The sequence below is a fragment of the Corythoichthys intestinalis genome, chromosome 19, assembly GCF_030265065.1.
Source record: "Corythoichthys intestinalis isolate RoL2023-P3 chromosome 19, ASM3026506v1, whole genome shotgun sequence".
NCBI classification, from domain to species: domain Eukaryota; kingdom Metazoa; phylum Chordata; class Actinopteri; order Syngnathiformes; family Syngnathidae; genus Corythoichthys; species Corythoichthys intestinalis.
Window position 1 is genome coordinate 22944389 of NC_080413.1, and position 13143 is coordinate 22957531.

The following is a 13143-nucleotide window of genomic DNA, read 5'->3' on the forward strand; positions in this document are numbered from 1 at the left end:
CCTTTTTGGACGCAATGGATGAATTCTGATATTATTATCTTAACTATTTGTTGATGTTATCTCACGAATATCATTGGTTTTGTCTGATTTTTTGTTTGTTTTTTAATTTTTATTTTGTCATGTCAGTCAATATTCTGGTGGGTCATATTCATATTAATTAAAATGTACAAATGATAATCTGGTCGTTTGGGTGTGTGTGTGTAATTCCATTTATTTGAACAGAAAAAGATATCAAATTGAGTGATTATAATTTTTTAAAGGACGATCAGGAAAACGAGAATAGGGGAAAAAAAACTTTTATTTACAATATTTTCAGTGCAAATTATATTAACAAAATAACACAACACACAAAAAGACATGTACACTGTGTGTGTGACGAACTTTTATACAACTTGGAAGAACGGAACGCTTGCACAATTACATTTACAACTTATTTGACTTTTGAACCCTCAGAGGAAAGCATCATGCAAGCTGAAGTAGAGGGAAATAAAAGCAAGTTCTTGGCGTAAAAGCTTGCTATAATCGTGTCCGTCAAAATGAACTCGTTTCGATTGGAGTCCACGAATGGAAATAGTTTCATATTAGTAGCTGGGGGGATGGAGGAGAAGGAGAGTCCGAGTGGGGGGCTTCCACGCTGGCGTTAATGATCACGCTGGTTTTGTTGTGCTCGCAAAGGTCCAACTCATGCGCGACGTCGGGCTTGTCCTCCTCCGGAGCGTCATCGGACTCGCACTCGCTTCTGTCTTCGCTTTCGCACTCCGACTCGGCGGTCTCTTTGGGATCCCTGCCGGATTCGGGCGTTCCGTCCGGCTGTTCTTTGTCTTTGTCCTTCTGGGCCTGGGCCTCCTTGGAATGTCGCCACTTCATACGTCGGTTTTGGAACCACACTTTAACCTGTGCGCACATGGACAAACATGCAAGCAAATTGGCACACTTTAAATGAGTTTTAATATCTGGTATGTTAAAAATAATAATCGTGACATTGGGGAAAATACAACATTTAAATTATTGATCGATATTGAGAGTTTTCTGCATGCAATAAAAATAATCACGTTACCCATGAAAAGTGTTTATTAAATTATTATTATTAGTATTGTTTTGATGCTTTTATCGTTTTAGTTAATGTGGCTGTGTTTAGAGTGTGTGTTTTTTTTTTTTTTTTTTTTTTAAATAAAATATATTAATAACAAATCTTATCAACCCTCACTCTCTTTTCATTTGGCCTAGATTTAGGATTGTTTGATCGCATTTTAATTGTAGTTATGGAGTTATAGAATTGTTGTTATAATAATAATAATAGTAATAATAAAATAAAATCTGTAAAATGTTAAGCATCTCACCTTGAATTTTTTTTGTCAGCATTTTAATTATTCTAGTCGTGTATAGTGTGCCTTCTTATTTATTTGTCTATTTACTTAATTTCAAATGCAACATTTAAATCATTGCTACGAAAGGGGATATAACCTCATGAAACAGTATTTAAATTTTTATTGCGTCAGTGGGTGTTATTATAGATCCAAATCTTAAAAAGGAAACGCAAGTTTGTGTACTTCACGCATCATTTCATCCATTTTCTGTGCTGTTTTATTGACTCATTTATTTCCTTGTTTAATGGCCTTTCTCACTACATTTATTACATTTTTGCGCGTTACTGTGTGCGTGTGTGTTGTTTTACAATACATTACTTTAGTTATTTCTCAAAAATGGGATACTTATGGTGTCTAAATGTTCCCTATATAAATCTTTTTATTTGCTTTCCATGTTTTCCTTTTTTTCTGACAGTTTTTTGTTTGTATAATTTTGTTATGGAATGTGTGTTTTACCAAATACATTTCATACATGGTTCAAAAATCGGATGCACTTCAGAGACAACGGTCATTAAAAAGCATCTCAATAAAATCAAAGTTCATCAAAATCATCAAAGTGGTGTTTTACGCTCCAAGAGTTAATTCAGCATGTGGTGTGGTTAAATGTAATCATTTTTTGTTCTATAATAAAACATCACAATATTGTGTCATCATCATAAAACACAGCAATGGAATTGTGAGCTCTTTAAGTAACCTAGGTTTTACATTCCACTGAGAACCAACAGTATTTTAACTAATCAGCAGTGAATGATAATAACAATTATGGGAAAAGAAAGGTATTATGATGAAATATATATAATGAAATAAATGCAAATGATAATCATGAAATTGTATTGAAAAAAAAATAATGTTATAATTTTTAACATTGATTTGAATTGAGGTAAAATAGGTGTAATGTGGCCTGGCATTGCACTCAGTGTTGCATATCACAACACAAATAACGCTGCAGAAGACAAGAAGACCAAGGCCAAACAAAACAATGCTATGGATCCGCGCCAAACTGTACACCTTCACAGACAACCACTTCCTGTAAATACTGCAGTCTGAACCAACATGGAGAATATAACTCGGATATGTCATCTGCAGATATCCATCAAATCATTTATCATTGCCACTGCAGTTTCTTATGACCAGCAAACAAAGACTTATGAATTGTTGTCAATGTGGTTGCATGAGCCAACTTTTACCTGAGCATCAGTCAGGCCGAGCATGGCTGCCAGCTGTTTTCTGTCTGGCTTGGTGACGTACTTCTGGATCTCGAACCTCTTCTCCAGGCCTTTCCTCTGCAGGTTGGAGAAGACCGCTCTGGACCACGACCTTTTCCTCTTATACGTCTGCGGCATCGTGTCCTTGGTGAGGACAGCGTATGGACCTACAGTATGCATAAACAAAACATGAACAGAGACGTCAGGAAAAGCAGTTGCAGAAAACTTTCTATATATGTCCCTTCTTGGTGACTACCTGGGAAGGTGTCCTGAAACTGATGCTGGCCTGATTGTCTGCCACTGCTGCCTAGTGAACTCATCATGGCGGAGGCATCACTCATCCCAGGCTCTATGGAAGAGAAGTATTGGCCGGCAGCAGGCTGAATAGGGATGTGAATGCCTGACTGACGGTTGGAGTTTACAATGGACGCGAAATCTGTTTTGAGGGGGACAAATGGACTTGAATTATGAGAGATATGGAAACTGTACTGTACTACTACTGCTCTACTCTTAGGGTGCTCTTAAGGTAAAAAAGCGAGACTTTCCTGTATACATTCTATCCTTTTATCCTTACATTGTAACTAGTGTTCTGCAAAAACTGCCAAAAACTGTCAGTTTGAAATGTGGCCCTCCCAGGTGCCAGATTTTCACATCCTGTTTTATCCATAAAAGTAAAACCGAGGCAAGTTCGTTAACCTTTTGACATCAACAACAATGAGACAAGTTGCCTCGATTAAACTTTTGTGGATTACCATGACCTGAATAACTGAGAATATTCATAGTCATACTATACTGTACATGAATAAAGAAGATCACAACAGAAAGGACTTGTTAAAGTTAGGTTAACGATATAGTTTCAAGTCAGTTTTAGCTTTTGACATATTTCAAATATGAATTATATATTGCTGTCAAAGTTAAAACTTAAAACTCAAGCTTATCTCTGACATCAGCAATAATTTTTGAATTATATTTATGTAGATAGCCTAATATTTGCAAATCCTACCACTATTTGACATGAACTAAAATAGAATTAGAATTTTAAAGTCTCTTATTTGTTTTTTTCGTATGATTCTGCAGTTTTGTATTCTGGCTGGTAGTCATTGAAACATCTGTCCTCACCTCTTAATTTCTCTTTGCCCTTTGCGTCAAAATCCGTCGACAATATCCGATCAATTCCAAATTTGAGGTCTTTGCTCGAAGGCGGAGGAGCCTGTGAAGAGTTGTGAGCCCCTCTGGACACAGAGGTCAGCTGTAGTCCTTGCCTGTGGTACGGAGACGCGGGGCTCAGCCTCGCCCCGTACACCGATGCGTGAGCCTCCCCCGGCCCGACCGGAGAGGGGCGCAGCGGCGAGCCCCCGGAGGACGCCCGGTGTTGACCCACGTGCACCATGAGGGCCGAGGAGCCGGGCAAGCTGTCCGCGTCGCCGGCCTGGAGGAGCTCCGCGATGCAAAACGACGGCTTCTTGCTGGTGTCCACAGCGAAGCCTCCTGCACAGTACGCGGACCAAAGGCTGAAATTGGAGGCGTAAAACGGGTTGAGCCCGGTAGTGTACATCCCGGAGGTTCGTAATGGATCTTAGGAACGATCAATGGAAAGTCATACATGCACAGAAACAAGCAGCGCCTTTTGAACCTGTGGGTGTCAGAACCGAACAACTCTCGCGACTCTGCAATCCAAACTGCACAGTTCCACTCTGAAAGTTCCTTGCGCACTTTTGATTGGTTCCTTGCTCAGCCAATGAGCGTTTTGCATTGGCGCACACAAACTCGTGCACGGAGAAGTTTACTGAGATGGATTTGATGCAAGGGCGTAGGTTTGGTCTCAACATTGGTAGGGACGCTATAACAGCATAACCTGCATGTACACTTTTTGCTGGGGACGGGACATTAATAAGACCAAACAAATTGGCTACATTTCTCAAAAATAGCTGATTCCTACATAAAAATGAAACAAGTTACAGTAAAATTATTTTTATGGGAGGAAGTCATTTTTCAAAGTGCTTACTTCTTATAAAGGAAATTTACATTGGTTGTGTTTTTGCTTTTTGTTTTTGTTAAAAAATGTGCATAGGCTGCAAATATATATACATATATTTAATGGCGTAGAAAATACATACATTTTGATTAGGGAATAAATGCACAAAATGCACAGTTGAATTAACGTTAACAGTAGAAAAAGTACAGGAAGACACGTCTCTAAGCAGCTTTCTACTCGAGTTTTACAGGTTAGCAAGTTCACATAGTTTAATGTTATGCTAACTCTGATACAGGTCGGACTTTCAGTTGCAAACTTAGTGGTGTGTTCCCCACCTTCACAACATTGACATATTTTTACATTACTTACAGTGGCTGCTGCTGGCCGAAAAAAAAAAAAAAAAAAACTTCGAATATCCCTCCTCTTCAGAGGGGGCGGAGAAGGCGGCATGTCGACATGTATTTCTGTCGGATTGTGGGAATGTGGGGGTTCTAGTCATAAGCCAATTAAACGTGCATTTGAGGGGGGGAAATGGACCAGCACATTCAGCAAGTGAAAAGGGTTAAATGTAAGTCTGAACATAATGTAGGGTCAATTCTATCCTTACAACTTATGGGAAGGCAATCTAAATTACCTATACAACTGATCTCGTCATATAATGCACATAAGGTTGCTTAAAAGTTGGTGGGGACAATTTCAGCATCCTTAAAAGTTGGTGGTGTAATGTCCCTACCGTCCATATACAAACCTACGCCCTTGTTTTGATGACTTATAAGCAAGGGTGTAGGTTTGGTCTCAACATTGGTAGGGACGGTCTAACAGAATAACCTGCATATACACTTTTTGCTGGGGACGGGACATTAATAAGACCAAATAGATTGGGTGAACAGGGGTCAGGGCTATGTTTCTCACAAATATGTACCAAATTAATTGATAGACTAAATGATCAATACAAAATAAATCTGCATTGACTTATACTAACTTTCATGTGAATTGGTAAGGTGATACGCCGTTCGATTCAATCCTTTGTTTTAAAAAACTACTAAAAAAACATTTTGAAAACTTCCTGAATAAATGTCTGGATTTTGTTAGCAAATTTAAATCGCAATATTTGAACATAAATTATATTAACATATTGACATACATACCTTTTACCTCGTCTATGATAAGAATAGAAAACACTTAGGTGACTTGTAGTTCCGCTCTGAGACCCCCAATTTGGCCAAATTTCAAAATTGTTCGCTATGCATGTGTGATACATCATTGGCAAGCTTAAAATCTCATGGGAGAAGCAAAATTTTTGAACAGGAGGACATTAAAAAAGAAAAATAAACAGTGAAACCCCAACTGGAGGTGATAGCATGATTAAATAATTAAAGACGCCATGATTTTAACCAGATACTATTGCGTACTTACCTTGTTTCAATCCAAAAACTCCATGTAGCATGTATCACCGAGTGTCAAGACACAGCTATAGCCGGCTTTTGGGGGGATTTCATGGGTGAAACATGGTAATATAGCAAGGGTCGTGATGCAGAAATCGCAGACATCAAAGAGTGGTCGAGATTTTCTTTTTCACGTTTTTTTTCAAATTTTTTTTTTTTTTGGGGGGGGGGGTTGATTATTTATCATCTAACATATCAAGGAAAATGCGACAGTAACCAAAAAAAAAAAAAAAACAACAACAACAACAACAACAAAAAACAACAAAAAATACAATGAAGCGATAGTTATGAGTTAGATAGCCGTGACTTCTTTACAGAGACCTTTTTTTAATTGGGACGTAATTTGTTTAAAAGTTTAAAATATGCAAGTGAAAAATTTGTGAAAGTTTTTTTTTTTTTACGAAATATTAAACATTGATTAATGATTCTAAGCTAAAAATGACAGGCATTTCGAATAATAAATATCATTACATTCTTTTTACGGCTGGGTTAAAACGAAAGTGGTTGCACGATGTCTGTAAATGGGGGTTTCCAGGGTAAAAAAGACAAATTAAAAATAGTTCGGGGGCTTAATGCACTATGAATCTGCGATGGCAGCATATAGACATATTGTTCTATCATACACAACAAGTCTTTTGGCTTAAAATACAGCAGTTTATTTTAAAGGGGGGTGCAAGAGCAGAAATGCTTTTTCAGTCTTTTCTGTGTCTTCTGCCAAACATTTTAAATATATGCAAGTCATCAGCCACTCAAACGTGCATTTGAGGGGTAAAAATGGACCAGCACATTCAGCAAGTAAAAAAGAAGTACACATTCAGCAAGTGAAAAGAGGTAAATGTAAGTCTTAACATAATGAAAATAAATCACTGAATATTGGTAGGGTCAATTCTATCCTTACAGCATCTGGGAAGGCAAAATTATATTACTGGACTCATTATTACATGCAAATAAGGTTACTTAAAAGTTGGTGGGGACAATTTGAGCATCCTGAAAAGTTGCTAGTGTTATGTCCCGGCCGTCCCAATGCAAACCTACGCCCTTGCTTATAAGAGACTTGAACCCTTTCAGGGACGGTAATCACGACAGTGGACATCTCTGCAAAAGTTGAGGCTTAAGACCGTTAACCCTTTATAGAGAAACTGACTATTTTTAGTAAAAAAATAAATAAATACATAAATAAATAAATTTTTTAAAAAAAAAGAGTGTGGAAAAAAATAATTTAAGACCTTTATCCCTTTCTAAAACAACTGACAATATTTGCTTATTAAAGAAAAAAAAAACTTTAAATATTTGCAATTATTACTATATTATTATTTTTGATTATTCATCATTGCCGTACTTTCATATTATTTTTATTGTTAAAAATAAATGAAAAAAAATACTATTTTAATAAAAATGAAATTAGAAATACACACTGGTTACGGCACCAAGAAACACTGTAAAGTTGACCCCCGCCCCTTACAGTATTTAACATTTTGAGTGCAATTGATGGCAAAAAACGTCCAATTCATTTAAACCAGGACTATGACTATGAATGCTCGTGCACGTTTCAATGCCTTTGACGTCAATGGAATCCAATGAGTTAAATGAGCCCCATGTAAGATTTAAAAAAAAAAAAAAAAAAAAAAAGGGCGGGGTCATAATTCGCGCATGAAAGGGTTAAACTCTGAAAGCGTTAATTATATCTAGTTATTGTATTTTTATGACAAACAAACAAACAAACAAAAAAAAGAATTTGAATTCAACAGAGATTAAAACGTTTTGTTTATTGTAACAACATTGACTTTACTGCAGAATTGCATTTTTATAAAGGGTTTTTAATGTTTACTGCTGATATTACGTTCTATTAAGCCATAATTCAAAAAGCAAACAAAAAAAAAAGTTTTATTTATTGACATATTGAGACGTGTTTTTGTTGATGTCTGAAACATTATAGATAAGACATATATTTTTGATAGTTTATGTATCTATTTAGGTATAGAATTGGAGTATTTTTGCCACCTGCACTCATCCTGTTTTGATGAGCTGTGATTGGTGTTAGATGAGCGGAAACGGCCGCTCAATTTGCCTCCAAAATAGAAGCTGCTTTAGTATTTTAGGATACAACAGAAATCCTTATTTCTTCCGGAGCAGTAGAGAAGGTGGGGTGATTGGGGAAAGGGGGGCGACTTCATAATGACTGTTAGAACTTCCCTTTTTCAATATTTGTGCAAGTTTATCTCGACGCGCAAGTTGCACGCTGACGCAAATCCGTCCCCATGCTCATAATAAACAGAGGAAATCTATTCCCCGTGAAAACGAAAACACAATTAACTTCAGAGGCCACGCTTCATCCGCAAGGACCTTCAAGATTCACACGCTGCAAGCTAGCCAGCAAAACCTTAAAATAAAATGAAAAAGTCATGGGAAAGGGCCTTTTTCATTTACGCGCAGCAATTACGCACAATTTCCTTTGGCGATCAAAGAATATATAATTGAACAAATTATTAATAATAATAACGGACTCCCCAGGGACATGTTTTCTGGAAACAATGGCTTGTGAAGGCCGCATTCATTAGTCTCTTGGTCCACGTTGCCGGAAGCGCAGATGACCCTTGCTGCCTCCTATCATGATGTTTTCGAGTGACACTTTTTCCGGGTTAATTTTAGAAATGACATGTAACGTTTGCCCTCCATCGCGCAGTCAAAACAATCCGTGGAAGAGGATGTAGTTATTTCAGGTGCTGATGAGCTTTGCAGTGGGAAGAATAAGAAAACTTCAAGTGTTCCTTCATCAGCCTCATTGCACTGGGAAACAATAAATAATAATAATAAAAGAGTTTGTTATGCTGAGTTAGATTTTTATGCTGAATGGCATACTAATCCCAAATTGCAGTCAATTTTTTTCTTTCCTAAACGTCAAATTTACCAATATGTTGTTACTACTGTTACACAAATATAACAGCCATATCATTTGTAAAAACATAATTGTGTTAAATAAAAAATTGCAGTAATGTCTGTTTCTTTCACATTCCAATGGATGCCAGTATTTATTTTGTAAAACAAGCACATATCTGTCAAATATAGTATTTTAAATAACCCCCCCCCCAAAAAAATGGGGATCTGTAGTTCACAAACATGAGGTGATAGAGAAAAACTGAGATCTGTTATGAATTTTGCACCAAAAAGAGCCAAATTGTGTTCCCCAGTTTTATCAGTGTTGCTTTCATTTTTGTGCTGCTACAATTTAAAAAGTAATATCTACTATACAATAATACAAACACATCTTTTTTTTTTCATCATCAAAACCTTAAATTAAAAAGGAAAATGTCATGGTTTTTTTCCTATTATGTACTGTGTTCGATGAAAGGGTTAATAATTCTACAAGTGTAGTGAGTAACATTTCAACATTCTTACGTAATAATGGACAGTGAATTTGGGAATATCTTTGCAGAGTGATAACTGTCCATTGTTGTTTACAGTGCTGGCCAAAAGTATTGGCACCCCTGCAATTCTGTTATATAATGCTCAGTTTGTCCCAGAAAATGATTGCAATGTCAAATGCTTTGGTATAATATCTTCATTTATTATGCTTGCAATGAAAAAAACACAAAAGAGAATGACCAAAAAAAAAAAAAAAAAAAAAATCCATCATTGTCTTTTTACACAAAACTCCAAAAATGGGACGGACGAAAGTAGTGGCACCCTCAGCCTAATACATGGTAGCACAACCTTTAGACAAAATAACTGCGAACGACCGCTTCCGGTATCCATCAATGAGATTCTTACAATGCTCTGCTGGAATTTTAGACCATTCTTCTTTGGCCAACTGCTCTAGGTCTCTGAGATTTGAAGGGTGCCTTCTCCAAACTGCCATTTTCAGATCTCTCCACAGGTGTTCTGTGGGATTCAGGTCTGGATTCATCACTGGCCACTTTAGAAGTCTCCAGTACTTTTTCTCAAACCATTTCCTAGTGCTTTTTGAAGTGTGTTTTGGGTCATTGTCCTGCTGGAAGACCCATGACTTCTGAGGGAGACACAGCTTTCTCACACTGGGCCCCCATTATGCTGCAAAATTTGTTGGTAGTCTTCAGACTTCATAATGCCATGCCAGGTCAAGCAGTCCAGTGCCAGCGGCAGCAAAGCAATCCCAAAACATCAGGAAACCTCTGCCATGTTTGACTGTGGGGACCGGGTTCTTTTCTTTGAAGGGCTCGTTTTTCTTCTCTGTAAACTCTATGTTGATGCCTTTTCCCAAAAAGCTCTACTTTTTCTCTTAGATCAGAGAACATTCTTCCAAAACGTTTTGGGCTTTCTCAGGTAAGTTTTGGCAAACTCCAGCATGGCTTTTTTATGGCTCTGGGTCAGAAGTGGGGTCTTCCTGGGTATCCTACCATAGAGTCCCTTTTCATTCAGACGCCGACGGATAGTAAGGGTTGACACCCTCGGACTGCAGGACAGATTGAACTTGTTTGGATGTTAGCCGAGGTTCTTTCTCCACCACCTTTCGTTGAAATCTCTCATCAATTTTTCTTGTCCGTCCACATCTCGGGATGTTAGCCACAGTGCCATGGGCTTTATTGATGACACTCCGCACGATAGACACAGGAACATTCAGGTCTCTGGAGATGGACTTGTGGCCTTGACATTGCCCACGCTTCCTCACAATTTTGCTTCTCAAGTCCTCAGACAGTTCTTTAGTCTTCTTTTTTTTTCTCCATGCTCAATGTGGTACACACAATGACAGGACAGAGGTTGAGTCAACTTTAATCCATTTTAACTGGCCGCAAGTGTGATTTAGTTATTGCCACCATCTGTTATGTGCCACAGGTAAGTAAAAAGTGCTGTTAAATACACAAATTAGAGAAGCATCACATGATTTTTCAAAGGGTGTCAATATTTTTTTCTGGCCCATTTTTGGAGTTTTTTTGTAGAATGATAATGATTTAATTTTTTTCCCCATTCTCTTTTGTGCTTTTTCATTGCAAGCAAAATAAATGAAGATATTACTACCAAAACATTTGTAATTGCAATCACAGGATTGTAGGGGTGCCAATACTTTAACCAGCACTATATGTTTTATTGGATTTATAGGAAAGCCCTCTGATATTTTCAAGATTATTGTTTATAAGGTCCCAAGTTACATTGCTGGATCAATGATGACCATGCTTGTTTGCCATCATGCTGTGGTTATTATCTCAATATCGGTGATAAAATATTGAAAAAGGTCTTATGAAATCATGCTCAGTGTTTCCAAATCACAAGAATTCTATGATGACTGGGTTGCTGAACTTTACGGAACTTTAATTTCAGAGGTTTTATCAATAAGTGACTTCTATTGGACTATTTTCCCCCCCAAAGCCGCCCCCGAATCCAATTAAATTCACCTTTTTTTGCTCACAATTCTACTCAGCTGTCTGAACAATCACAAATTAACAGAACAATAAAATGCCTGAACTTTGCCATTTCATATCCGCAATATTTCCTTTTAGACATCTGGAAATTTGGTCAACGGAGCTTTTATAACGTCAGTTTTTAACATCAGGGATGCTGGCAGCCTTGTTTCTCATGCACTTTTTATTCATCTTTACATGTCATTGTGCGTACCTTTTTACATAAAAATAACATTTTAGTGTAGGTATGAATGATTACAAAAGCCATCCATAAAGGTACGGAGACAATGACTCACTTTTTTTTTTTTTTAGTCCATATGAAGAAAAATTGTTTTTCGTGCTGGAGTCCAGCTGGATAGTTCACCTTTATTTCCCTCTTTCCCAAGGCTTCCCTCTGCGGAACTGTTAGATGAGCTCAGGTTACTGCCAGAGTCAAACGCGCCTGCCTGCTTTAATAAGTGTACTTGAGTCTGTCTTGAACAATCAGTGTTGCACAATAGGTGATGTTTTTACTTCTTTTGTGTGAAAATGAATGAAAGCATTTTACTTGGCCCTGCAGATTAATAAATGAATATTAAAGGGGTAAAAAAGGCACAAAAGATAACTTGAGTGCCAGATGTTTTAGTGGATTATGACTGAGCTTTAAAGGCTGACAGAATATTGATATCCGTTGTTATATGAATATACACTGAAACTACCCTGTAAAAGAATATAGTCTCCTTTTTTTCAACAGGAAAAAATGGGGTGGGGGGTTTAGTATACCTTTTGAGAATACATTTTGAGAAAACGGCCAAGATTAGCTTTTTATGAACAGGCAGAACAGTGACTTTATATGCATATATTAAGAGTGTAAGGAGTATAACGGTATTTGTATTCATACGCAATCAGATGGCGAATTAAAAAAAAAAAATTTTTTTAAAGTAATCCATGTAAAAGTTAGTCCTCCTTTACTCCAGGGAGCGGTAGAGATAATGCACCTAAACCAACAACCAACATTACAGGAAAAATAAGACAAATAAAACAAGACGAAGAAAAGGTTATCATGGATCACCAGTAGAAAAGTTATGGCGGATGAACAGAGTGGGAACTATCAAATGCAGTGATTATTCATTTTTGAATTATTTCAAGAGATGCCTTTTCAGTTTTGGCACTATTTGAACATTTTATTTTATTTTAGTTTATGTGGAAGTGTATGTTCATTGGAAATGTTTTAGAGTTAACTGTGTGTAATCCAACATTAAAAATCTTATTTTGAGAAAAATGTTTGCCTGCTAGCGAATACAACCTGACTTTAACGGTTACCTCTGTCGATCCCTACAAAAAAGTGTGTTGTCAATCTTTGCACGCGAATTAATGAATGTGAGAACTATTAAAACTCAAATTCATAAATTTAGTGTCTTCTTTTATTTATTTTTGCACTTAAACTTGCTTTTTAGTTTCATCCAATATAACAAACTTTAAACTTTCAAATACTGTGATTAAAAAAAGCCTTTTAGTTTTCCCTGTTGTACCGAACCTGTAGTGAACTGTGACACCCTGTACCGAAGTACGTATCGAACCGTGACTTGTGTGTACGATTACACCCCATATATACAGTAGTGGTAAACACTATAGTCATACTGCCCGTAAAATCTGACCCCTTGTCATTTTGTCAACATCCAAATGTAGTTTCAATATTAAACTATAAAAAAAACTAAAAAACTATAATTTTGACCAACAACCACAGCACATATCGGCATTAAGTGAAATCTATATTCTATAAATTAATTACTATGCTAA

The 13143-nt window shown here is 36.9% G+C and overlaps 1 protein-coding gene across 1 annotated transcript; it reads right to left on the bottom strand.

Moving 5' to 3' along the window:
* Positions 1-296: 296 nt before the first annotated feature.
* Positions 297-4220, bottom strand: hlx1 (H2.0-like homeo box 1 (Drosophila)). Its single transcript, XM_057823317.1, has 4 exons — positions 3692-4220; positions 2829-3008; positions 2555-2739; positions 297-894 (listed from the first exon to the last, which is right to left on the bottom strand). Exons 1-4 carry the CDS (start codon positions 4125-4127, stop codon positions 577-579), a joined length of 1119 nt encoding a protein of 372 aa, XP_057679300.1. The 5' UTR covers positions 4128-4220; the 3' UTR covers positions 297-576.
* Between the last annotated feature and the right edge of the window lie 8923 nt (positions 4221-13143).

What these genes read in the sequence shown, in the direction of transcription:
- hlx1 (XM_057823317.1), bottom strand. Translation starts at nt 4,127, where the DNA reads ATGTACACTACCGGGCTCAACCCGTTTTACGCCTCCAATTTCAGCCTT. An exon ending in GGGCAAAGAGAAATTAAGAG is followed by an intron (nt 3,009 to 3,691) that starts GTGAGGACAGAT and finishes CCCTCAAAACAG; the next exon opens with ATTTCGCGTCCATTGTAAAC. An exon ending in TCGGCCTGACTGATGCTCAG is followed by an intron (nt 895 to 2,554) that starts GTAAAAGTTGGC and finishes ATGTGCGCACAG; the next exon opens with GTTAAAGTGTGGTTCCAAAA.